The following is a 23,081-nucleotide window of genomic DNA, read 5'->3' as shown; positions in this document are numbered from 1 at the left end:
CTGTATCATTTTATCTTCACCAAAACATATGAAGACTTAAAGGGTTATTTCCCCATTTTACAGATAAGAAAGCTGAAGGTCAGACATGTATATACATTATATATCACATATATCATATATATCATAGATAAATAGATGCTGGGTTTATAAATAAGTAGGTGGGTAGAGACAGCAATGTATGCTGTATAGATATACACTATACGGTTAAATATCTCAAGGAAGAAACAAGAAATAGTAAATTATCTTTAAATGACTAAGGACAGGACTAGTAAGGACAATGATTTTCGCCATCTATTCTCCTATAAATGTGTTGAGTTTTCAGTCATGCAATATGGTGCCTAATTTTTAATAGATACAGTTTAAAATATGAACCCAAGTAAAATGTGAGCTGAGGCATTTCTTGACAAACTCCCTAGGGCAAATCTTTGTTCAGGGAAGACTGACCAGGTTGCCACTCTTCCTCATGCGATTATGATATATGTCCGCCTGGAGCCCTGGAGGGAAGCTAGAAAAGCACATTTTTTAAAAATCTGGCTCGACAAAGATTGCCTTTCCCAATACCCTTTGGTATGCACAGCTTCCTGGTAGGAAGTTACATAAATGGGTGTAGATTACAAGACTTGTCCATCTATGTCTTAAACCGCCCTGCAGAGGTCACTCTCTGATTGGAAACAGGATGCCTCTAAGGGCTACTTTAGGTCAGGCTGGAGGGTGATTGAGCTGAATTCAGTTCACGTCAGCAGAGATTTTTGAGCGCTCACTCTGCACTGGATGCATGGCTAAGCTCTGGTCCACATTATAAGGTCCCTCAGCACCCTTCACATCCACCTTTCAAATCCTCATTTTCAGGACTCCACGTTGCACAGATTTAGGGAACACCATTCAACACAGTGCTGTAGGGGAAGGGTGCCACCTAGCGTCGTGCTGCAGATGAATGTATACTGACTTAATTAGAACATTGTGGGGGAGTTCCAAACCAGTGTCTCCTCCCTCTGGGTGGCTGGTGACGGTTTAGCAAACATCCCTGACAAAATAGGAAAAGATTCTGGGCTAGAGCGCTCTCTCAGTGTGGAATGTCATTCCCTGGAAGTAGCAGAAATCGCAACCATTAGTGACTCAAAGACATTCAAGTTTATTTGTCTCATCCAGCAATGGACTTGGATAGGGAGCAACGGCAAGAAGATACAACAATTATATTTATAATTATGCACCTAATGACAGACCATCAAAATACGTGAAGCAAAAACTGACAGAATTGAAGGGGGTCGTAGACACGTCTACAGTAGTAGTTGGAGACTTCAATACCCCTCTCTTAACAACGGATAGAATGACCAGACAGGAGGTAAGCAAGGAAACAGAGGACTTAAACAGCACGATAAATCAACCAGATCTAACAGACGTGTACAGAACAACCAGCCCCGCCACAGCACACACATTCCTCTCAAGTGCACATGGGACATTTTCCAGGATAGACCATATGTGAAGCCACAAACTAAGTCTTACTAGATTTAAAAAGATAGTTTCTTCTCTGACCACAACAGGATGAAGTTAGAAATAAATTTTAAAAGTATAACTGGATTCTCTTAATTTTTTTTTTTAATTTGGTGGGGGGTGGGTAATTAGGTTTGTTTGTTTGTTTGTTTGTTTGTTTATAATGGCTATACTGGGGATTGAACCCAGGACCTCGTGCGTGCTAGGCATGCGCTCTACCACTGACCTCTACCTTCCCCCTCTCTTAATTGTTCTTAACTGCATTTTATTCATATTGAGGTGGGAGAAAAGCCACATTGGATGACTGGCTGAATTCATACTGTTTGGGCATTAATCATGATCCAAGAAACAGGCAATCCACAGAATGAGAGAAAATATTTGCAAATCACATATCTGATAAGGATTAATATCCAGAATTCATAGACAACAAAAACTCAACAGCCACACACACACACACACACACACACACAAAACCCTCTCAGTCTGAAAACCGGCAAAAGACTTGAATAGACAGTTCTTCAAAGAAGATACACAAAAGGCCAATAAACACACGAAACGGTGCTCGACCTCACTGATCACTGGGGAAATGCAAATCAAAATCACCACTAAGATGGTTACTTTTTTAAAAAACAGAAAAAAACAAAGGTTGAAAAGGATGTGGAGAAATTGGAAACCCTTGTGCACTGTTGGTGGGAGTATAAAATGGTAGAGACACTGCAAATAACAGCCCAGCAGTTCCTCAGAAATTAAAAATAGATCATCATATGATTCAGCAACTCTGCTTCCAGGTATCCACCCAAAAGAATGGAAAGCAGGGTCTCAAAGAGATACTTGTACATCATGTTCATAACAGCGTTACTCACAACTAAAACCCAGAAGCGACCCAAGTGTCCGCTGATGGATGAATGGATAAGCAAAATGTAATACATACATAAATGGAATATTATTCAGCCTTCCAAAGAAAGGATTTTTCTTTAAATACAAGATTGCCAACACAGAGCAGGCATTGTATAAATAATATTTTCTTCTCTCAAGATATTTTAAACTTTATTAATTTATTAACCTCATATTAAAAATGAACCTATCTCAGAGTCCAGAGAAACACGGTTCTGGAGCTGTGGGCAAGCCTCTCCTCTCTCTGGGTCTTGGTCTCCTTGTCTGTAAGATGAGTCCTCAGGGCCTTTGCATCTCCTGGCTCTTTGCCAGTGGGGACCACTCTGCAGCAACCCCAGACAGTTCCATGGGGCTGTGATGTACAAAGCTGTTCGTGGGTATCACCCTGCATGAGTCCCATCGTTTCCTGGAGACCTCACGTGGGGCTGAGATCCTGCCCTCCTACCCCAGAGCTGGGAAGAGGCAGAGAAAAGGGGAAAGACGCATCAGGAGCCAGTGGGACAGAAGGTTTCCCACAGGTCCCTCCAGAATCACATTCTCACTCGTCCTCAATAAAACCAGGCTGGCTGATGGCACACGAGGGTTGGCCCTCGGGAGCCCAGCTGCCTTGTTGGTCACCATCAAGAGAAGCGGTGTTGGCAGATGTGGGTGAGGGCTGAGGGGCCAGCCCTAGGCTTCCTGTGACCCACAGAGGCCTCCAGATGGCAAGGCTGGAGGTGCAAGCTTATGTCTTCTTAACCAGGCTGTACACTGGCTCCTGCTTCTGGGGCCCCGGGGAGGATGTCCTGTCAGCCTTGGAATCCTGTCTTGGTGAGTCAAACACCACCGTGGTGTAGTGAAGACTTTCACTGGGGAGCCTCTGCAGAGACAGAGACAGGGGGGTCGGGGAGAGGTGGGGGGAGCACGAACCCCCAGCTTAGGCTGGAGGGTGGGGCACGCCAGAGGGGAACCCGGGGAGTCTCCGCTGGGAAGGAGGTGGCTCCACCGTTCCCCACCGCCCTGTCCTCTTTCTCCCACAAGGACTGAGCTCCAAGATCCTGTCCACCCACCCGCTCCACCCCACCTGATCAAGACACAGCACAAAGTCCCCGGCACCAGAGCTGGGGGAGTCTCCGGGATCCACTTTGAGATCATTAGTCACCAAGTTAGAAAAACACGGATGTGGCTGGTCCCAGGGCCACGTGTCGTGGAAACCTTCTCCCTCATCTTCTCTGACAACTGACCCCTCAGCCGAAACTCTTCCGCTAACGGGTCATGACCTTGGAGGGGTGGGCAGCCTCTTCCATTAGTTTACTTTACAATGACTGTGCCTAAGGGCTGACCTACAGGGGGTCATTGATAAAAATCGGGAATCGGGGATCATACCAGAGACGATGGGACCAAAACAGTGAGAAGTCAGAGGTTTTAACGCTGGGTACGTGGTATATAGTAGGGGCCTAATAAATGCTGTACTTTATTGACTATGACTGCCACCGGCCATCCCAATAGCTCCTCATCTCCCACCCCCATCCCCAGCTACAAAGACACAGAGCTCGGCAGTATCTGCACTCGCCCGTTCTCTGTGTGTCCTTGACCTAGGGAAGCGCAAGACCGGGGAGCCCGGGGTCCCCCCTCCCCATTACAGGAGCTGAGCCCCCGCACTCACCACCGTGCTGTACACCATGTCCTCCGCCTCCGCCTGCCTGGGCTGCCTGGGCTCTGCCGGAGGGGGCCACGTCTGCAGCTCCACATTTGCATAGCAGGGCTCACTCTGCTCAGCAGCCTGGGGTGGGTAGGAGGTGCGGGGCTTGGTGGGTGTCCGCAGAGCCCCTCCCTGGTCCAGCCCAGAGAGGCCTCTATCCCTGCTTCTCTGCAAACATCTCCTTTCTCTCAGTGCTCTGGGTGCCCCAGCCCCAGCCTTCCCACCCTCCCTCCCCCTTCCCTCACTCTGGTCCTCTCTGGGGAGTATTTGAATGGGCAGGTCAGCGGCTGGGCTGGGAGGACCCTCCCTCATTCCACCTTCCCTGGGAAGGGAAGGGACTGTCCAGAACCCATGACAAGACCCAGTGACAGATCTCCCAGGCATTGTTCTTCCCGCTGTGGGAGAGCACCTCGCCCCCATCCACGTAAGATCCATGCAGACCTCCATTGCCCGAGGGACACTTCAACCCCCCTGCTCCGCCAGCATCCTCTACGCTTCCCCCCAGCCACCCGACACTCCTTCTGCAGGAGCCTTTCTTACCTGACTGGGGTTCTGGGGTGGTTCTGGATTCTTACCAGCTAAAGAGACAAGAGAAGAGTAAGGAGGTCGAATCCCAGAGCAAGACGGGGATGGGGCACCCTGTGATCCACCTGGAGGAAGGCCTTACCCTAGGACAAGTTCTGGGGACCTGTCACTTCAGGTCTGCAGCATGGTAGGAACTCAAGGGCTTGCTGAGTGGGTGAATTAGTGAATGAGGAAATAAATGAGTGAATAAACGAATGGGCAGGAAGGCTCCAGCCTGGGGAGAGGGGCCAAACAAATCTAGTCCTCAAAAGTCACTCATAAAAATGTTTCCGGCGGGTGGGGAATGGCTCAGTCGTAGAGTGTGCGCTCAGCAGGCACGAGGTCCTGGGTTCGATCCCCAGTAGCTCTATTAAAAAAAAAGTTCCCAGGTGGAAGAAGGCAAGAAAGGAAGGAAACTCATTTAAAAGGAGCTGTCTTCGTGATGAAAAAGCTTTGCGATCTCTTTCACAGCAAAGTAAATATACTTGCCACCACTGAACTGTAAGCTTAAAAATGGTTAAGATGATGAACTACTATATGCAAAATAGATAAACAACAAGGTCCCACTGTATAGCATGGGAAGCTGTATTCCATAGCTCATAAAAACCTATAATGAAAAAGAATATATAAATATATTTATATATATATGTATAACTGAATCACTTTGCTGCACACCAGAAATTAACAACATTGCAAATCAACCATACTACAATTTTTAAAAACGGTTAAGATGGTAAATTTTATAGTATTTTAATGTATTTTTGCTGTAATTTAAAAAATGCAGATCTGCAGGCCTCACCCTAGATGTACTGAATCATAAATGCTGGGGTGGGGTGTTTTAACTAGCCCTGAAGTTTTGTTAAAAGAAAAAAATGAAGGGACGTGTCCTTGCAGAGACCTAGAACTGCGTCAAACTATACGAAGTCACCAGGGTCATCTGCTCCGACTGCCTTGCCTGGGGGTCTGTCCCTCCCAGATGGGAGGTCCCGGTAGCTCTGATGGATCGCTGGTCAGGCCGCACAGCCTTTTGCTTCTGGCACCTGCAGTGTTGGTCTGCAGGTGTCCTGCCTCTGAGCGCAGCTCTGTGCCTCGCTCCCCGGCCCTTTCAACCTGGAGCCCCAGGAGCTGGTGGCAAGCAGGTGGTGCCCACGCAACTGGAATGCCCTTGTCGAGGGGCACAGCCAGGTGACTCCAGAACCCACTCCATTAAACACTGCAGAGAAAGACACTGTCCACTTGGGGAGCCCCAAAGTCAAAGGTGAGACACCCACAGCCAGGAGACAAGAGATCTTGTATGACAGAAGTGTTTGCTGATCCCCGTCAGTCAACACAACAGAACATGCCACCAGGCACTATAAGCTATGAACATGTTTTGTTCCAAATGCTGCCCTCGGGCTCCACGACCCCCTCCCTCTCCTCAGCTGGGACAGGTGTTTTGATGGGAAGAAAGAAGGGGGCTGGTGAGGAGGACATGGAGTCCATCACTGAGGAAGGAAGGGGGCATTGAGGAAGCTGGGTGACAGCCAGCCAGCCGGACAGGAAGCCCACTAAAGAGGGAACCCAGTCTACCCTGGTTAAGACCGTGTCCCCCAGAGCTCAGCACCGGGCCTGGCACACAGCAGCAGTTCCGTCAGCTTTGCTGCGTGAGTGAACGAGTGAATGACAAGACTGGGCTGAGGGGAAGAACCAGGAGTGGGGGGACAGGGCAGGCGTCAGGCTGAGGGGCAGGGACAGAGGCACTGGGAAGACAGCCCCAGACGCGCTCAGGACACAGGAGCTGGGACTTGCAAAGTAGGGGGGATGACAGGCTGCTTGAACAGAAAGCCTTTCTCCTGTTAAACAAGGGTTAGTTCAACAAGGTGCAACCCACGCACACGAGTCAACCCGCAGTCAGGGATTTTTAGAACATCTATTAGCAGGGGAAATCATATCATCTGTGAAGTGCAAAAAACAAAAGAAATATCTAAGTGGAATCATGGTAAGCAGCAAACATTTTAAGAAATCAGATAAGCAAGAGACTTCGATGCAGCGCAAACACCAGTGGTGGGCTTTCTCGGGCGGTGGGAGTTTCCATCATTATTATGGCGAATTTATTTCCTTCTTTGTGCCTCTGCTTATTTTTCCAGTTTTTTGCAGCAGTCACACACCCCTCTTTGAGAAGGCGGGGCATGGGGAGCTAGCCAGGCGAAAGGGCGCCAGGGAGACGGCCGGGACCCACAGATCTGAAGCCGCCCAGGCTGGGGAAACCCCACGTGGGGGGCAGCGTGGCCTGAAGTTTAGGCGGAGGTTTCCTGAACGTGATACGGGAGAAGCCGATGGGGAAGAAGAAGTCGGTTTTTTTTCTTTCTGTCAACAAGCACAAATGCACTGAGTCTGATTTCTCTCCTAAAGGCCTGAGCTGCGCTGGAGGGGAGAGGCTGGGCCCCATGGGGTACCGGAGGTGAGAGGGTAAGGCAGGGCCCCCCCACCCTGGCCGGCCCCAGTAGGGACCAACTCCCAGTTAGCAACCTCCAGTCTCACTGCAGCCTTGAAAGGCTCAGCTTCCATAACTATGAACAAACATTCCCCCAAGAGCCCCATGCGCATGGAATCAAGAACTCTTAGAAAAGATCAGGTGGGAGGTGGGGGTGGGGGGGTCGGGGGTAGCTCAGTGGTGGAGTGCATGCTAAGCATGCACAAGGTCCTGGATGCATGAGGTCCTGGGTTCAATCCCCAGTATCGCTGTTGAAAAAAATTAAAAATAGGGGGGAGGGTATAGCTCAGTGGTAGAGCGTGTGCTTAGCATACACAAGGTCCTAGGTTCAATCCCCAGCACCTCCACTGACAAACAAATAAATAAATAAATGAACCTAATTACCCCCGCCTCTAAAATGAATAAACCTAATTACCTTCCCCCGCAAAAAAAATTTAAAAATAAAATAAAATAAATAGCATCTTTGGGGGGGGAAAAAAAAGGAACCCTTAGAACAGGAAGGAGACTTCCAGCTCACAGCCCACCCCAGGCCGACGGCTGCCCTCCTGTAGGTGGGCCTTGGGCCTCCAGCCAACAGCAAGCTCACAACTCCACTCCTCCCTCGGTTCCTCTTATTCAGTTAATTCACTCAAGTGCTGATTGAGCGTCTACTTACTGAGCACCAGACAAGCGGCTGGGTGCATCCTCCAGGTTCCTCTCTTTAACCTGAGCCCAGAGGAGAGCGGCTGGACTGCAGGCTGCCTGGAGCTCCCTGGAGCTATTACATGCCACATTCATTCAACAAATACTGATTGTGTGCCATCTGGAGTCAGGGTCCCTGACCTTAAGAAGTTGCACGGGCTGGTGGGGGGCAAGGCAAGGAAGACAATCTGCTGTGAAAAGGGCTATGATGGTGGCAGTCCATAGGACACCCAGGAGGGGCCCCCAAGCTACTCTTTGGGGGCCAGGAGAAGGTCCCCGAGGAAAGGAAGTCCAAGAGCATCGCTTAGGGCCGACCAGGAGTGAGCTGGGGAAAGAGGGCGGGGCAGGCAACCCAGCTGCCCAGAGCAAACTCAGAAGGGGAGACTGAGGTCGTGGCTCTTGCCAAGTGATGAAAAGCTGGGAACGGCTGCCTTCCAGAGGGAACGGATGGCCAGAGGGGTAGGCAGAGCCAGACTGCAGAGGGCCTTGACTGTCCTATGGGGGCCTGGACTTCGGAGGGTGTGGGAGGTCACAGAAGGGTTTAGACAGAAGAAGGACATTGCTTCCTGAGCACCCACCCTAGGCCCACCGTAGGAAAGGCTTCTTTCCAAGGAGCCCCCTCCCATAGCTGGGATCTGCCACTCTAGGGACACATTCTCTGGGCTCTGCCTCTAGGGTCACCCAGGATGTGTGGTCTCAGAGGATGCATCCAATGACCACTCCGGGGAACCAGGACACAGAGCCTCGAAGATAAGAGGGTGTGGGCAGGGCCTGCCCCTCCAGGGTGGGGAGTGGGGTGCAGGAGCTAACTCACCTTTGCTCTGTCTCTGAACCATTCTCCAGGCCAGCAGTGAGACGCCCCCCAGCAGGAGCAGCAGAACTGCTAACAAGGGCAGCAGCACTTGGAGCCTGGAGGGGAAAAGGGCGGGGTGGGTGGGGCGGCCAAGCATGCCTTCCCCGCTTTGCTTCCATAGATAGACTAGGTCACGTGGGAAAAAATGTAGACGGTATCAAGTCTCCCTCTTACACACCCCCACCAACCTAAATCCCGCCGCATACACACACAGTAGACCTCAGAACCTTCCCCACTACTATACATAAAAGAGATAGACAGCAAGGACCTACCGCCTAGCACAGGGAACTACATATAAAAAAAGAATCCGACTGGCCTTTGCCCCTGGCTCCTGGAAGGGAGGCTGTAAATCCTGGGAATTTTCCTAGTAACAGGAGTGTCTTTGCTATTCATAAGCCCCTTGGATTTGCCTGAGTTTTTGCTAAGAGATGGTGTGACTCAGGATGGGAGCTGGCCACCAGAAGGACCAACCATGTGATTAAAGATCTGAGCTAGCCTGACCTTCAGGGAAGTAAAGGGGGCTGGAGTTTGAAGTCATTCACGTGGGCGATGATGCAGTCAATCTGGCTTGTGTAATGAACCTCAGATAAAACTATAGACGCCAAGGCTGGGAGGAACCTCCTGGTTGGTGAACACATCAGTGTCCCAGGAGGGTGATGCCCCCCCCCCCCGATTCCACTGGGAAAGGGCACAGGAGCGCTGCACTCAGACCCTCCCAGACCTTGACCTGCATGTCTCTTCATTTGGCTGGTCCTGACCTTTGTCCTCTGTGATAACCTATAATTTTAAGTATAGCACGTCTCTGCATTCTGTGAGTTATTGTAACAATGGTCAAACCCAAGGGGGGGGGGTCATGGGAACTCCCAAAGTTGTAGCCAGTTTGTCAGAAACGTGACGGCCTGGGAATCCCCAGAGGGCGCTGGCACCTGCAGCCAGGCTGTCTGACAGGACTGAGTCTTCTGAGTCTCATGGGACCGAGGGTTCTGTGCTAACTGTGGGGAGTCAGTGCGAGAATCGACTTGCAGGACACCAGGTGTTGTCGGAATAGGGAGTCTGTGAACCCCAGAGGTGGTTTATGATAGCATGCGTTTTTCTGGGGAGAGAATTTATAAATGTTGCCAGATTCTCCTGGGGTTTTGTGACCCCAAAAAAGGGTCAAGAATCACGAGTTTAGAAGAGAGAGCCTACGACTTTGGAATCACACAAACTTGGGCTGGGAGCCCAGCCTGCCTGTGGTAGCTACATGACCCTTACCCTCTCGGTTCACTTGCCTATAAAATGAGGGTAATAATGGTACAGGGTGTGAGGAACAAATGGGGACATCACGTGCGGCATTTAGCACGTGCCTAGTAGGACATCGTCAGCTGTCATTAATGCCACTCTCCTTCCGTCCCCCTTCCTCAGCCTGTGCCCAGCCTGAGCCTTCTCTTGGAGCCCCGGGCAGGTCCAGCGTGGCCCCCAACAACCCCAGCCAGGAGATCAGACCTGCTTCCAGCCTGGGTACAAAGAGAACCAGAGGCCCCCAGCCAACAGGGACCAGGCTCCCGGCCCCAGATGGACCATCTGGCCAGAGGAGGAGGCTCACCTCTGGGACACAGGGACTAAGGCACCTTACCTCTGGTCCAGGACGGGCTGGGATTCCTCCTGGCTGCTGGCACTGTAAGTGGCACTCACTGTGGCCGGGGCGGTGAATGACAGAGCTGACATCCTGGTTGTGGTTGTTGAGGTCTTGGTTGTGGTAGGTGGGGTTGACATTGGTGCTGGTGTTGCTGCTGCTGCAGAAACACAAATCAGACCCAGGGGTCTCTCTCTGACTCTCCCATCACTCACCAACACCTTGTTTGGTTGATTTCACACAAGATGCTTACTTGCAAAGGGGCCCCAGGACCCTCCCGGGGGCCAAGTGAGCACTTCCAAAGGGGACAGAGGCACCGCCCCCAACAGTCCTGATTCCATCCTGTTGATGAAGTTTGGGTCCCCCCGAGAGCCCCAAAGTCACCTCCACCCCCAGTCCCCAGCCATAGCCACAAGCTGCCAGTCAGAGACATCTGTCTCAACTGCAGATCAGACTGTCACCTGTCAGCGCTGGCTCTGTACTGGGCACCTTCACTACCCAGCACCCCCACACCTTCCCCTATGCAGGTTTGCTCGCAGAACGCCCTCCTCTCTCTCCTTTGCACACTGCTCTCCCAGCTTCCCCTTCCCCTGGCTAGCACCTGCCCATCGCTCCAGATTGAGGAGCGATGCCAGCTCCCTGACTCTCTCTCTTTCTCTCTCACACACAGAGTTTGCTCCAAGCCTCTGATCTGATTTCTGTCTTGGCTCTTCAGGTGACCCTGTTGCTGGTACAGGGGGCGTGGGTGTGCACGGCTCACCTGGGAACACAGACACCTCAACCTCAGAGGTGAGGTCAAATGAAAGTGATTTATCGATCCCACAATAGTATGTTCCCGCATCGTCCATTCTAAGGCTCTCCAAGGTCACTGTGAAGGTGAGGCTTGCAGGATGGTCCCTGATGGACACGCGGTCATTCCTTACTTCTCTCTCTGACTCTGTGGTCTCCACCATCTTCCACGATAACAAACATGGGGATTTGCACCAGTATTTGGTATGATCTATGAATTCCTTCTTATACCGACACTGCACGCTCAGCGATCCCCCGACGACGCCCGTCACTCTGTGGGGGCCACTCAGGGACCAGCAGCCTGGAAAACACAGCCGAGTCCGGCTCCTCATCAGGGGGACCGGGGTCAGAGACGCCCTGGGGGTCACCCCCCAAAGTTCCCCATCTCACATCAGTCACCCCCCATCAGCCAGACCACACCTGGGGTGTCCTCCCCTTCCCTCCAGCACCCCCCAGATTGTGATCACAGCAGCTCCTTCCTCCAGACCCAACCTCCTTTCCTTGCCCTTCCCACCCCTCACTGTCCAGGAAACCCCCACCTGGAAACTTGTCAGGACAGTTAGAATTCGCCTCCAAGCAGCCAGCTCTCCCTCCCCAAGGGCCACCACAGCCCTGAGCATCTCAGAGACCTGAAGAAGCCTCACACACCAGTCTGTTCCCACCAAGAGAAGACATACCACGGCAGGGAAACGGCTGCTAAATAGGTCACAAAAACACTGCACACGCTCGGCAAATTTTGTGGATAAAATAAATCATTCACACACACACAAATTTACTGATGACAACCTTCATTGCATCCTGGGGCTTACTTCAGTCTGCCCAGCTCCTGCAGACTTAATTTTCAAGAAAACTCATGTTTTCTTTCCCAGTTTTTCGTCTGCCATTCTCCCAGACGGTTCTCAGCTACAGAGCTGGGAGACTGAGTGGGGCGTGTGGTTAATGCTGGCCACCAAGCAGAGGGCCTGTCCCCTGCCCCTATACGCAGAGTGTGTGTGTGTACAGGTCCTCGCCAGCCCCCCAGGTTGGTGGAGGGGGTGGTGTGGCTTGCTCTCTGTTCCTAGAGTTAGAACTCTATTCAATAAAATATATATATATACAAAAAAAGGGAAAGAATTCTTTTAATTTTACTTGCTTTTTTGGGTTCTTAAATCACTTGAAGATACTCAAATGTAAGCTCCAGGAAGACAGGGGCCTCCTTCTTAAATCTGCAATGTCTACAAGGGTGCAGCACATAGTAGGCCATCAAGAAACATTTTGGCATGAGCACCTCTCCCACCCAGTGCAGCTCTCAGTCCACAGCAGCCCAAAGCTGATCACCGCGAGTTCCCACCACTCCCACTCCCGGGGCCTATCAGGCATCCTTTCCCGGCCTGGGTGTGCAGATGCCCTGCAGAGAAGACCTTATGCAGCCCTGTCACAGGTGTGACATTTCCTGAGATGCTTGGTGGCTCTATGACTTGTCAGCTGTGTGTCCTGGGGCAAGTTACTTAACCTCTCTGAGCTTCAGATGCCTCATTTGTAAAATGGCGATGATTGATAAGCCTCACATGACATTTGGGGGGCGTGGAAAGAGATAATGGGCGTAAAATGCCTGGTAAATAATATTAGGTTGAACCGTATGAAATTGCTGCTATTCAGCTGTTTTTGACCAAGAAAATGGGAATTTCAGAAAATTCAATCTGATAAAAATAGATAACTCTCTGTCTAGCTGAATTGCTGAATTAAGACATGAAAAGGTAAAATAAGCACAGAGATAGACAAAATTCAAAGAATCAGAGCTGGTCCTCTGCAGAAATTCTCTACAGGTGAACGTGTAAATCTGGACGAAGGTGTGATTTTCTAGAAACACAAAAATCACTAAAATTGATATGTACCAAGCGCTTAATAGATAACTGTCTGTCGCAGCTTTCCTTCGTCCAAGATGCTGCTTCTGGTCCCCACATCCCGACTCTAGTCCCCACCTCTCCTTGACTGTGTGTTGTCATCTTTCTTTGCCTGGCTCTTGGCTCCCCTCCCTGGTCTTGGGCGCCCCCCCACCCCCACCTACACACCCAACCATCCGTCTCCAGGGTCTGACTTCCCTTTGCTGCATCTCTCTGTCTCCCTCTGTTTCTATCTCTCTGTCTCTCTCCCTGCATCTCTCTCCCTGTGTCTCTGTCTCTCCTTATCTCTCTCGGTCTCTCCCTCTGGGTCTGTCTGTCCCCTTCTCTCTCTGTCTCTCCTAACAAGATGTTCCTCTATTGTCCTAATGTTTTACTTAAGGATCACAAAGTCTCATCCACTAAGTCCCAGATAAGCGAGAGAATCACCCAACACAGGGAGTCGGGAGAGGAACAAGCCCACACACACCCAACCCATGAGAAAAGAAACGAAAGCCAGCACGGAAATCAGTGAATTAGGAAACAGAAAGCGGCACAACTAGAATATACACTGAAAAGCTGATTTTTCTTTTGGGAGAAACAAACAGTGTAATAGACATTCTCGTGCGTTTAACCAAATCAAGAAAAAAAAAAAAAAGACACACATATGCAATTAAAAAGGAAACTAGCCAGGGTAATTTGCAAGTCTCTACAAATAAGTCTGGAAACTTGGACAAAACTGATGATTTCCTAGAAAAACATTAATGACCAATATTGACCCAAAATAGATTTTTTAAATAGATTTTTTACAAATGTAGGCCAATAGCAATGAATGTTAGCAAGGAGTCCTTTCTGGCTTTCCCTCCCTTGGATCAGCCCGTCTCCCATTCTTGGGGGTGTAGTTTTTCTTTTTTTAAGATAAATCTTTTAAACTCTTTCGCTACACACACACACACACACACACACACACACACACACACACACAAAGTCCTTTCCTGGTGATGACTATGTGAAGCGATGTGGTAATTATTTCACAACGTACATGTGTGTCAAAACATCACGCTGTATACCCTACATATACACAGTTTTTATTTGTTCATTCTCTCTCAGTAAAACTGGGAGGAAATGAAAAAAATAAAGAAGAAGTTCTTTTCCTTTTCTTTTTTAAGCAAAACCCAAACAGTTTCACAAAGTTAGTTCCTCAAAACCTTCAAGGACCAGATAATCCCAATTTTATTTAAACATTTGCAGAAAATAAAGAAATAGGAAAAAACTCCCTAATTCTTCTCATGAAGTCAGCGTAATATAGCAAGACTAAAATCTGGCCAAATCTCTTAATAGAATTCACCACTTTCAAAGTTCAAAGGAGAAAAAAAACAGCCATACTTCAGAGGTACTGCAGGCTCGGTTCCAGACCCCTGCAATCCAGGGAGTATCGGTGAGTCACACAAATTCTTTGGTTTCTCATATAAAAGTTATGTCTACACCATACTACAGTCTAGTAAGTGTGCAGTAGCATTATGTCGTTAAAAACAATGTACATCATTTGATGAAAAACTACTTTATCTCTGAAAAATGACAACCATCATCTGAGCCTTCAATGAATTATACCTTCTTGCTGGTGGAGAGTTTGAAATACTGCAAGAATTATCAAAATGTGGCAGAGAGACGTAGTGAGCAAATGCTGTTGGAAAAATGGCAGCGACAGACTTGCTCGACGTGGGGTTGCCACAAACCTTTGATTAAACCTTCAATTTGTAAAACACGTGGAATCTATGAAGCTCAATAAAGCAAAGCGCAATAAAACGAGCTACGCCTGTAATCATCTCGACAGGTAATGAAAAAGCATCCGACACCGAATGCTGTTTTTAAAAATGTGAACCGGTGCCCTCTTCGTGCTTAATGGAAACACTGGACACCTGCCTAGCTGGGGACAAGACGGGAATGACCACTGCCATTTCTGTCCTGGGCATCATTCTGGCCAAACCAGCCCATGATCGATGAGAGAGGAAAGCAGAGAAACAGCAAACCCTCCATGTGGGCAGATCCCGTGAACACACAAGGACACCTGAGAGGTCGGTAGAAAAATGAGTGGTGAGAGGATGTCCAGTTTCCAAATTATTACACCAAAAATCATAGCTTTTCTGTAGACAACTAGTAGGCAAATAGAATGGAATGAAACATGCGACTTATAGGCAAAACAACCAAAAGAATTAAAGATGCTGCGAATACACGTAGCATGACTACAGATGCTGTAAATGCTCCTGGAGGTGCTGGAGAGAAATCTCCCCAGCATGTCTCCTCCTCCCGGTCCTGCAGGTGCTCTCCCTCCCCGACCTCCCCTCCCCCCATGGGAGTCTGCATGCCCTTTCCTTGGAGACTGGCCCCTTGAGCCTCCCTGGCTGTTCGTTCACCTCCATGTCCCTGAGACCAGGGTCTGCCCTGCCTGGTCCCCACGCTTCTTCCTCCTGGAACCCGTGAGCCAGGAGGGCACCTCTTGTCAAAGCACATGTCCCAGGTGCGCTCAGCGGTCCCCCTGCCACCCACTCTGGTGCGCCCTGCCTCTTGCCCTCCTTCTTCTTGTGATAATTCAGCTGAACCCCCCCTGCAAAGCTCCTCCTCTGTGCCCACCTCTTTGCCCCACTGTGGCTCATCCAAGGTCAGGTGGATGCAGAAGGGGAGATCAACCCTCACTCCTGCCCGTCTGAGGATGCGGCCGCTGCGTCTGTCCATCTTCCGTGGTGGACAGAGCACACCCCATTCTGAGTTACTTGATACGCCCCCACCTGCCTCCCCCCGCCCCCTCCCCGGGCAGTCCCTCACCTGGGACCCAGAGAAGCAGCATGGCTGGGGGCAGACACAGGATCCAGTCCCTCTGGACCATCTCTCCAGCATGAAGGTCCCAGCTGCCCCCAAGGCTTCAGTCCCCCTCAAGAAGGGTCATGCCTCGGGACTCCCACTTCTGCTTTTCCTCCGGCTTTGGGCTTCTTTGTTCAGCTCTGTTTTGGTTCTGTTTCTGGAGCTGGGGCGAAGACAGAGGTCACAGAGTGGGCAGAGCCAGCGGCAGCGCCTGAGACCCCCCCCCCCCGGCCGAGTCTCGGGTTCTGCAGGTATAGCCAGTGAGGAGCCCCTCCCCAAGTCCCACCGCGCGCCTCCCCTCCCTCCCCTCCCCCAAAGCCACTTGGCCAAGTTCCCTTCTAGTAACTCCCTCTGTTTCCCTGTGTTGGGGTGGTCAGGGAGGAGGGAAAGGCCCTCACTAGGGGAGGAGCCAGGGCCCTGGGTGTCACCCACAGTGTGACCGCACTGGGGAGCAGCCTTTCCAGGACACCCCCCCACCTCCGCTGTGATCAAGGCCCAGACCCCCGCGTCAGCACGACCCTAGAGTCCCTGAGTGGTTTCTGGTCTTGGAAACGCTTCCTCCACTTGGTCCAAAGGTCCTCAGACTGAGATCCTCCTTCCTCAGACTGTGCCAGCTCAGGGCTGAGCACAGAGTGAGACTCAGCAAGGGACCCCCCTTCCCTGATCCACGTGGAATTCAGATTCTAAATATACACAGACACACGTACTCCTCCGGAAGAGCGCCCCCGGCTGGCCCAGAAGGGCCACGCGAGTCCAGGAAATTCACCCTGACCTGTGGTGCACACATCACCCGAGAGCCTGCAGACATCAGCTCCGAGGGCCGCCACCCGGAGCCCCCGGCACGCCCTTCTCTTCCTGCCCTGACTGTAAAGTTCCCAGAAAGGCTGATTTTTCAGTTTAGCCACTGAAACCCATTGCCACGGTCTTGAATGTCAAAGGTGAGGAGGGGGGTGCGCCAGACTGAGAAGCAGGAGAGGCTGTGACTCGTCCACGTACCACTGGCCTGACCGTGACCAAAACCCTCAGTTCCTGTAAAGTGTCGATAATAATAGCTAATCTGAGGGGATAAATAGCATCATAATTACAAAAATAGTTACCTGTGAGGTAATGCAGCCTCAGCCAGTTTTTCTCCCAGGGGACAACATCTTTACTCTAATGATAGTTGGTGGGAAAACAAGATTTAATAGGAAGACGTACGCTGTGCAAATAGTCCCTGGGACGACCTTGTCTTCGGGAAGATGGAGAAACACTTGAACTGCGGGCGGAAAGGGCAGGGCAATTGATCTCCCCCACCCATCCTGCTCGCCCCAGCCTCTCCACAAACCCTAAGCAAGAAACAGAATGATGCAAAATTACCACATGACACAGAAAATTAAGGAAGTGGCACTTTTCGCACTAACAACCCTATCAACCATGCTGTAGGGGAAGACGAAACCTGCCGGCTGCAGGTCTGAGCCTGCTCTTCTGGGGCTGGGGGTCCTGCAGCCGCAAAGCCTCTCACCAGTGTGGGATCCTCTTCCCAGTGGGGATGCACGTGCTCGGAGACCAGTGGGGGAAAAGTAGGGGCTGTCTGGGCAGACTTGCTGCAGCAGCTCTGAGTCCTGAGAACTACATGTAGGGGCACCAGGAAAGATCTGGGGATGGTTGAGCTGTGGGGCCTCTCCGCAGGATGTCGATCTCCGAGGGAGCACATCGCAGAGCTGCCCTCTCCCCACAGAGGTCAGCGGCTCCCCATCAGCTCTGCCTCTTCCTCCTCCTGAGCACAAAGGAAAGCCAAGAGGGCCTCAGGGAGGGAGTGTCTCACCAGCTGTAGGACAAGTGTGCCCAAGAGGCCAGGAGGCTGGACTGAGACACAGCAGCGGGTGCCTGTGGCTGGCAGCGAGAGGAGGGGCTTGACAGCTGGGTGAGCTGGTGATGGGGGGGTGGGGGCATCCGACATCCACTGAGGACCTACCTCACTCCAGGTGCTTTCATGGTGGAATCCACGTGGCAAAGAGATTAGGTCTAAGTGAGAGGCAGTCAGGGGAAGGGCAGACAGATGGCTGGGAGCATCTGCTTTCCCTTCCACAGGAGCCTGGTGAGACGGGCATCCACAGCCTGATCCGGCCTGGCCTGCCTCTCTGCAGGACCCCACCAGGATACCCACACCTCACCTTCCTGCCCATCTCCAGGGAAGCTACCCCAGCATGGCCTGACTCTCCAGGAGCCAAGGTAGCTAGATCAGCCAGGTTCCCGTGCATCCCACAGCCCGGGGCCACAACCAATGTGACGGCTGTAACGGGCTCTCCAGCTTGGGGCTGGACATTCTGTGGTGGAGACGGTGGAAGAGGAAACTGCGGGCGAGCAGATGGGTGACAGCCCCAGCCAGAGGCCTGAGAGCCTTCACTGACCCTCGGAGGGCTCCTCGAGGGGACTTGGCTGCTGTTGCCAAAAGATCAGCCCCCGTCCCTGACGAGCCAAATAGCTCAGAGACAGGGTCTTGGAGCTTGGAGGAAAAGAGGCAGCTTTATTACTTTGCCAGGCAAAGGGGACTCACAGCAGGCTGGTGCCTTGAAACCTGTGAACCCACCTTGGGGATGGGGCGGGGTGATTATGTGGCCATAGCTCAAATGGTAAGGCATGGATAACAATCAACAGAAATATTTTCTCATCAGACTCAGAGCGGCATCATGCTGTCTCCAGGCGACCAAGTCTACAGAGGCTAGTGGTTGCCGCTCTTTCCGTCTTTTTATCTTATAAGCGCCCAAGGCGTGGTCTTCTTGGTGATTCAGGCTGTTTTGTAAGGTTACAGTTCTGTGATATTCTCCCTGGAGAATGACTCAGAAACCAAGCATGATTGTTACTTTTGATTACTGGACTGAAGCAGAAACAGTAAAATTAATGGCTTTAGTTTTAACAATGGGCCTGGAGCTGTGAGTAGCAACTGGTCAGTCAGGTTAGCTGACCGTTTTAAGGGCAAGAATAAGAATAAGCAATCTATTAGCCTAAGCACGGGATTTTGTTAATCCTCCTTCACTGCTTCATGCAGGCTCTGCCCCTCCTCACAGGCGCCTGGACCTGGAGAGACTCTCTCCAGCCTGGAGGGAGGAGCCGGGATTCAGATCAGGTCCAACGGGGGCCTGCAGAGCTCCCGGGGCACCCATGCTGGGAGGTGGGCGGCGTGGGGGCTCAGCAGGGGAGAGTCCCCCTGGGGCTGCTCCTGGCTCCACCCAGAGAGACGGTGGTGGGCTCCTCAGTGTCAGTCATGAGGACTCGGGGAGCGGGAGGGGCGTGGATGGCTGCTGGAGGCCATTCCTTCATCCTCAGCCTCCTCCATGCCCTCCGCTCACTCTTTCATGGCCCCACTCAAGCCATCTCCTCAGACGATGCCCCTCCTTCTCCTGGCCTCTCTGAGCCCCTCTCCTGCGCCTCTTAAGCTCCGCGATGCCTATTTCTGTGTTTGATCATCTATACTGGGGTGTCACTGCAGGTCCTGCTTTTCCTGGAAAGACCATAAGACTTCACGAAAGCAAGGACCACGCGGGGCCCCCACCACCCCAGGCCCACTGCCCTTTCCAGAGAAGGGAAACCAGAACTGGAGATCGATCCAGAGAAGACCAGGGCACCGAGGTCTCTCTCGTCCTCTTACCAAACTCCACCCCCAGGGAGAGGAAGGGCTAGGGCTTAAAATGGTGCAGGCACGTGAAATCCATCCAGCCGAGCACACAGAACGTGAGCGTGTCATCTAAGTTATGTCTCAACAGAAACGTAGGTTCAAGCAGACGCCAGAGGTCTGCACACCCGGAAGGGGAGGCAGCGGCAGCATCCACTGCCTCATCAACCAACACCCGCTCCCGACTCCCCAGCACAAAGCTGGCAGGTGCCTTCTCCGGGCACTGGCCTCCAGTGTCTCTTCTAAATCACAAGTAATAATCTGAGCTCCCTCCAGGGAGCAGGGCTGAGGGTGGGTGAGGGAAGCCGGCCTCCAGAGGACCCCGACCCCTCTGACTGAGGGACAGCACAGGGGGAGGGTCCAGCCTTCATGTCCTGGTCCTGAGCTGCACTCCAGTCACTTATGCATCCTTGTTCAGTCAGTTTCTCCTTCTGTGAAATGGGAATCCTACTCACCCTACTCCCTTCACGGGAAGCTTAAAAACCGGGGATGTGAATTTGCTGGCACATCACTGACGCTCTGATGTCCTCAGCTCCCACCAGGTACATGTGTTCATTTCTGCTCCTTGCAACACAGCAAGATGAGATAACTTAATTGCACGAACCCACATCTGTCCATTGTAAACCCCAAACTTCCGTCCAGCAGACGATGTCTCAAAGGGTGGTGACCACACACGGCAGGGAGACAGGGGCCTCAAGAAGGCAGTGGAAGGCATCCAAACTGCTGATGGGGAAGAGGAAGTTGAGCAACTGAGACCACAGGAACCCAAACTGCCAGGGAGTCCTCGCTCCCCCCGCCCCCCATCACCACCACCACCTTCTGTGTCCTGCTCCTTCCCAAGGGTGGCCCCAGGCCTCCTTCTCTGTAGAAGAACGCAGAGAAAGGCAAAACAGTCCCCTCTGACTCCTGCCCCTGGGCTGACAAAGGGTAGGGATAGGAGGAACCAGCAAGCAGTCCATTCAAAAACCTCTAATACTCGGCTTCGAGGGACACATTTGGCCTTGAGCTTGAACTTGTGCGTTTCTGACTGGCTGAGGATAGAAACTTCTTCCCCTTTCCCTCCCAACTCCCCTATAACCATCCCGACCCCACAGCTCATCTGACGCACACCACAGCAACCTTCCCGCAGACACTTCCAGAAGCTGCTAGAATGTGTGATTCGAAGGGCTACCATGGGCAAGCCAAGGGTTCACAGCACTTTGTACAGGGGAGCACTAACTACAGACGCAGTTGTGTCTCCAGCCCTGTTCCAAGGCAGTGGGTTCAATATTACATGTGCTGCCTGTTAGGAAAGATGGAGCCAGATGTGTTCCCTCCTTACTGTCTGGTTTCCTGTGCTGCCCCGAGACCCAGGGATGTCAAGCCCACTTCCGGTTTCTGGGCTATTACCAAAGGAAGTATGGTTACCAAATGAAGGAATTCCCAAGAAGATGAGTGAAAATTAGAGCATTTAACAAATCAAGGCTTCTGACATGCAACACACACAGGAGAAAGAAGGAAGGAAGGAAGGAAAGAAGGAAGGAAGGAAGGAGGGAGGAAGGAAGGAAGCAAAGAAGGAAAGAAGGAAGGAAGAAAGGAGGGAGGGAGGGAGGGAGGAAGGAAGGAAGGAAGGAAGGAAGGAAGGAAGGAAGGAAGGAAGGAAGAAAGAAAGAAAGAAAGAAAGAAAGAAAGAAAGAAAGAAAGAAAGAAAGAAAGAAAGAAAGAAAGAAAGAAAAAGAAAGAAAGGGAAAGAAAGAGAAAGAAAGAAAGATGGAGGGAGGAAGGAAGGATGGAAGAAAGAAAAGAAAAGAAAGAAAGAAAGAAAGAAAGAAAGAAAGAAAGAAAGAAAGAAAGAAAGAAAGGAAGGAAGGAAGGAAGGAAGGAAGGAAGGAAGGAAGGAAGAAAGAAAGAGGAAGACTATTCTTTAAAAGACTGCAAAATTTACAAAAATATTAATTCATGGTGTGGGCTGGTAATGGGACTCAGGTGTAGAATTACAGGAAAGGTGCCTCCCCTCCCTCCCAGCAGAGGAAGTCTCATAAACTCTGGGACTTTAAGGAGAAATTACTTTAAATAATGTCAATATTAAGTCTGAAGAGATGTTCTAAAATTAGGTTCTGGTAATGGTTGTACAACTCTGTAAATTGACTGGAACTGATTGAATTATACACTTAAAATTAGTAAACTTTATGGAAGGGAAGTTGTACCTAAATTTTTAAAAAGCAAAATTAGGTGGGGAGAGTATAGCTCAGCGCTAGAGTGCATGCTTAGCATGTACGAGGTCCTGGGTTCAATCCCCAGTACCTCCATTTAAAAAAATTTAAAGGATTTTTAAAAAGCAAATTTGAAGCCCATTGTGAATATGAACCCAAGATCCTCTCTCTTCCCCACCTCCACCCCACCCATCATCTTGAGCTCTACATGCCTTTCTCCTTGTGTTTTGTCCCCTCATCTGCCCCTCCCTGCCTCAGACCCTTCCTGGTCAAATGCTCCTGCGTCAGAGAGCTCATTGCCTCCTTCCTACAAAGTGAGAGGAAACAGGGAAGACTGCCAACAGATCAGTGGCAAAGTTGTCGTTAAAAACTTCCAGCAGAGGGGATGGGTGTCTCTACTTCTCTCTCTCCGGGGACCTAGGAATTGAGTGCAGTGCTTTGGGTGCTGCTTGTTAGGAGAGCTGAAGGCAAGATCGACGCACTACCCTGGCCTAGCCTCGATTTCTAGGATCTTCCTTGCTCCAACTCCAGATTCCTGGCTCCACCTTGGCTCCATCCCAGCCCATCCCTGCTTGTCTCTCCCATCTTTGAGTGGCCCCAAGGGGACACATGAAGAACCTAGAGACTCAGGGTGGTGGGGAGGGGAGTGACCAGGGGCTGGACAGTGGAGCTGGGGTGGACCAGATGGCCACCTAGACTTGGAGCAGGCAGGTTGGGGGCAGTGCTGGGAGGTCCAACAGTCCTGGCCTCAATTCCCAAGGTGTCTGCAGCTAGGAAATACTATTCAGCCAAAAAACAGCGCAGTGTGGCGTTGACTAGAGATGCTCCCCTTCCAACCCAAGCAAAGTCGCAACTGGTCAGCCACGAGTAGCCGCTATCTCCATCTGCTGGTGGTTACCAGAACTGCCGGCTTTCTGGGGCAGGTAATTTGTTCCCATCTCTGCAAGTCAGGAAGTGGAGAAGTTTCTGTCCATGTATTCAGGTGCGGCACTGATCCTTCCAGATCCCCCAGCCAGTAGACCGAGAATAAGGAAGAGGACGGAAAGAGGATGTGGGGGCTTCAGAGAGGTAGGACGGCCCTCTGTGGTGGAGGAGGGGATGGAAGGAGGAGGGGTGGAAGGGCAGGAGAAGGAAACAGGACAGTGCCCAGCCCTCAGGCCACGCCACCCACGAGGGATGGGGGACACTGGAGCTCAGGCTCTGGGGTCTCTCAGACTCCTGGTTTGCAGCCAGTGAGACCAGGACGGGCTCAGATGCGCCGTCAGGCGGCCAGCTCTGAGGCCAACCTGGGACTATCTCGCTGTCTCAGTAAAGTGAGCAGGCTGTTACTCCACTTCCTGCCTTCTTTGGACTGTTCTGGAAGAGAGGCAGAGCTGAGGCTGCATGTGGGGTGGCAGGCAGAGGCAGGGAAGCAGGTCTCATCCCCTGCCCCCTCGCCCTCCCCGCCTGGCAATGTTCTCCACCCTAAGGCTCTGGGT

The 23,081-nt window shown here is 51.4% G+C and overlaps 1 protein-coding gene across 4 annotated transcripts; it reads right to left on the bottom strand.

The window, feature by feature from the left end:
• Positions 1-1,112: 1,112 nt before the first annotated feature.
• On the bottom strand, positions 1,113-17,034 carry CD300A (CD300a molecule). 4 transcript variants are annotated; one of them, XM_045513609.2, is made up of 8 exons: positions 16,857-17,026; positions 15,724-15,922; positions 11,013-11,342; positions 10,253-10,412; positions 8,599-8,693; positions 4,607-4,644; positions 4,031-4,147; positions 1,113-2,837 (listed from the first exon to the last, which is right to left on the bottom strand). In XM_045513609.2, exons 2-8 carry the CDS (start codon positions 15,782-15,784, stop codon positions 2,766-2,768), a joined length of 873 nt encoding a protein of 290 aa, XP_045369565.2. In that variant the 5' UTR covers positions 15,785-15,922; positions 16,857-17,026; the 3' UTR covers positions 1,113-2,765. The 4 variants fall into 4 exon arrangements, with proteins under 4 accessions (XP_045369565.2, XP_010949125.2, XP_074199721.1 ...); XM_010950823.3 differs by having other exon boundaries at positions 1,113-3,244; positions 16,857-17,024; XM_074343620.1 differs by lacking the exon at positions 16,857-17,026 and having other exon boundaries at positions 1,113-3,244; positions 15,724-16,027.
• Positions 17,035-23,081: the final 6,047 nt, after the last annotated feature.

The sequence above is a fragment of the Camelus bactrianus genome, chromosome 16 (genome assembly GCF_048773025.1).
Source record: "Camelus bactrianus isolate YW-2024 breed Bactrian camel chromosome 16, ASM4877302v1, whole genome shotgun sequence".
Taxonomy (NCBI): domain Eukaryota; kingdom Metazoa; phylum Chordata; class Mammalia; order Artiodactyla; family Camelidae; genus Camelus; species Camelus bactrianus.
The sequence above is the reverse complement of the archived record's forward strand: the minus strand, read 5'-3'. Positions and strand labels throughout refer to the sequence as shown.

Excerpts from the sequence above, each read along its gene's own strand:
- CD300A (XM_010950823.3), bottom strand. The coding sequence starts at position 15,784 with ATGGTCCAGAGGGACTGGATCCTGTGTCTGCCCCCAGCCATGCTGCTT. Across the intron at positions 11,343-15,723 it reads GCTGCTTCTCTGGGTCCCAG|GCTGCTGGTCCCTGAGTGGC; the intron begins GTGAGGGACTGC and ends TGTGTTTTCCAG. Across the intron at positions 8,694-10,252 it reads CAGCCCGTCCTGGACCAGAG|GCTCCAAGTGCTGCTGCCCT; the intron begins GTAAGGTGCCTT and ends TTTCCCCTCCAG.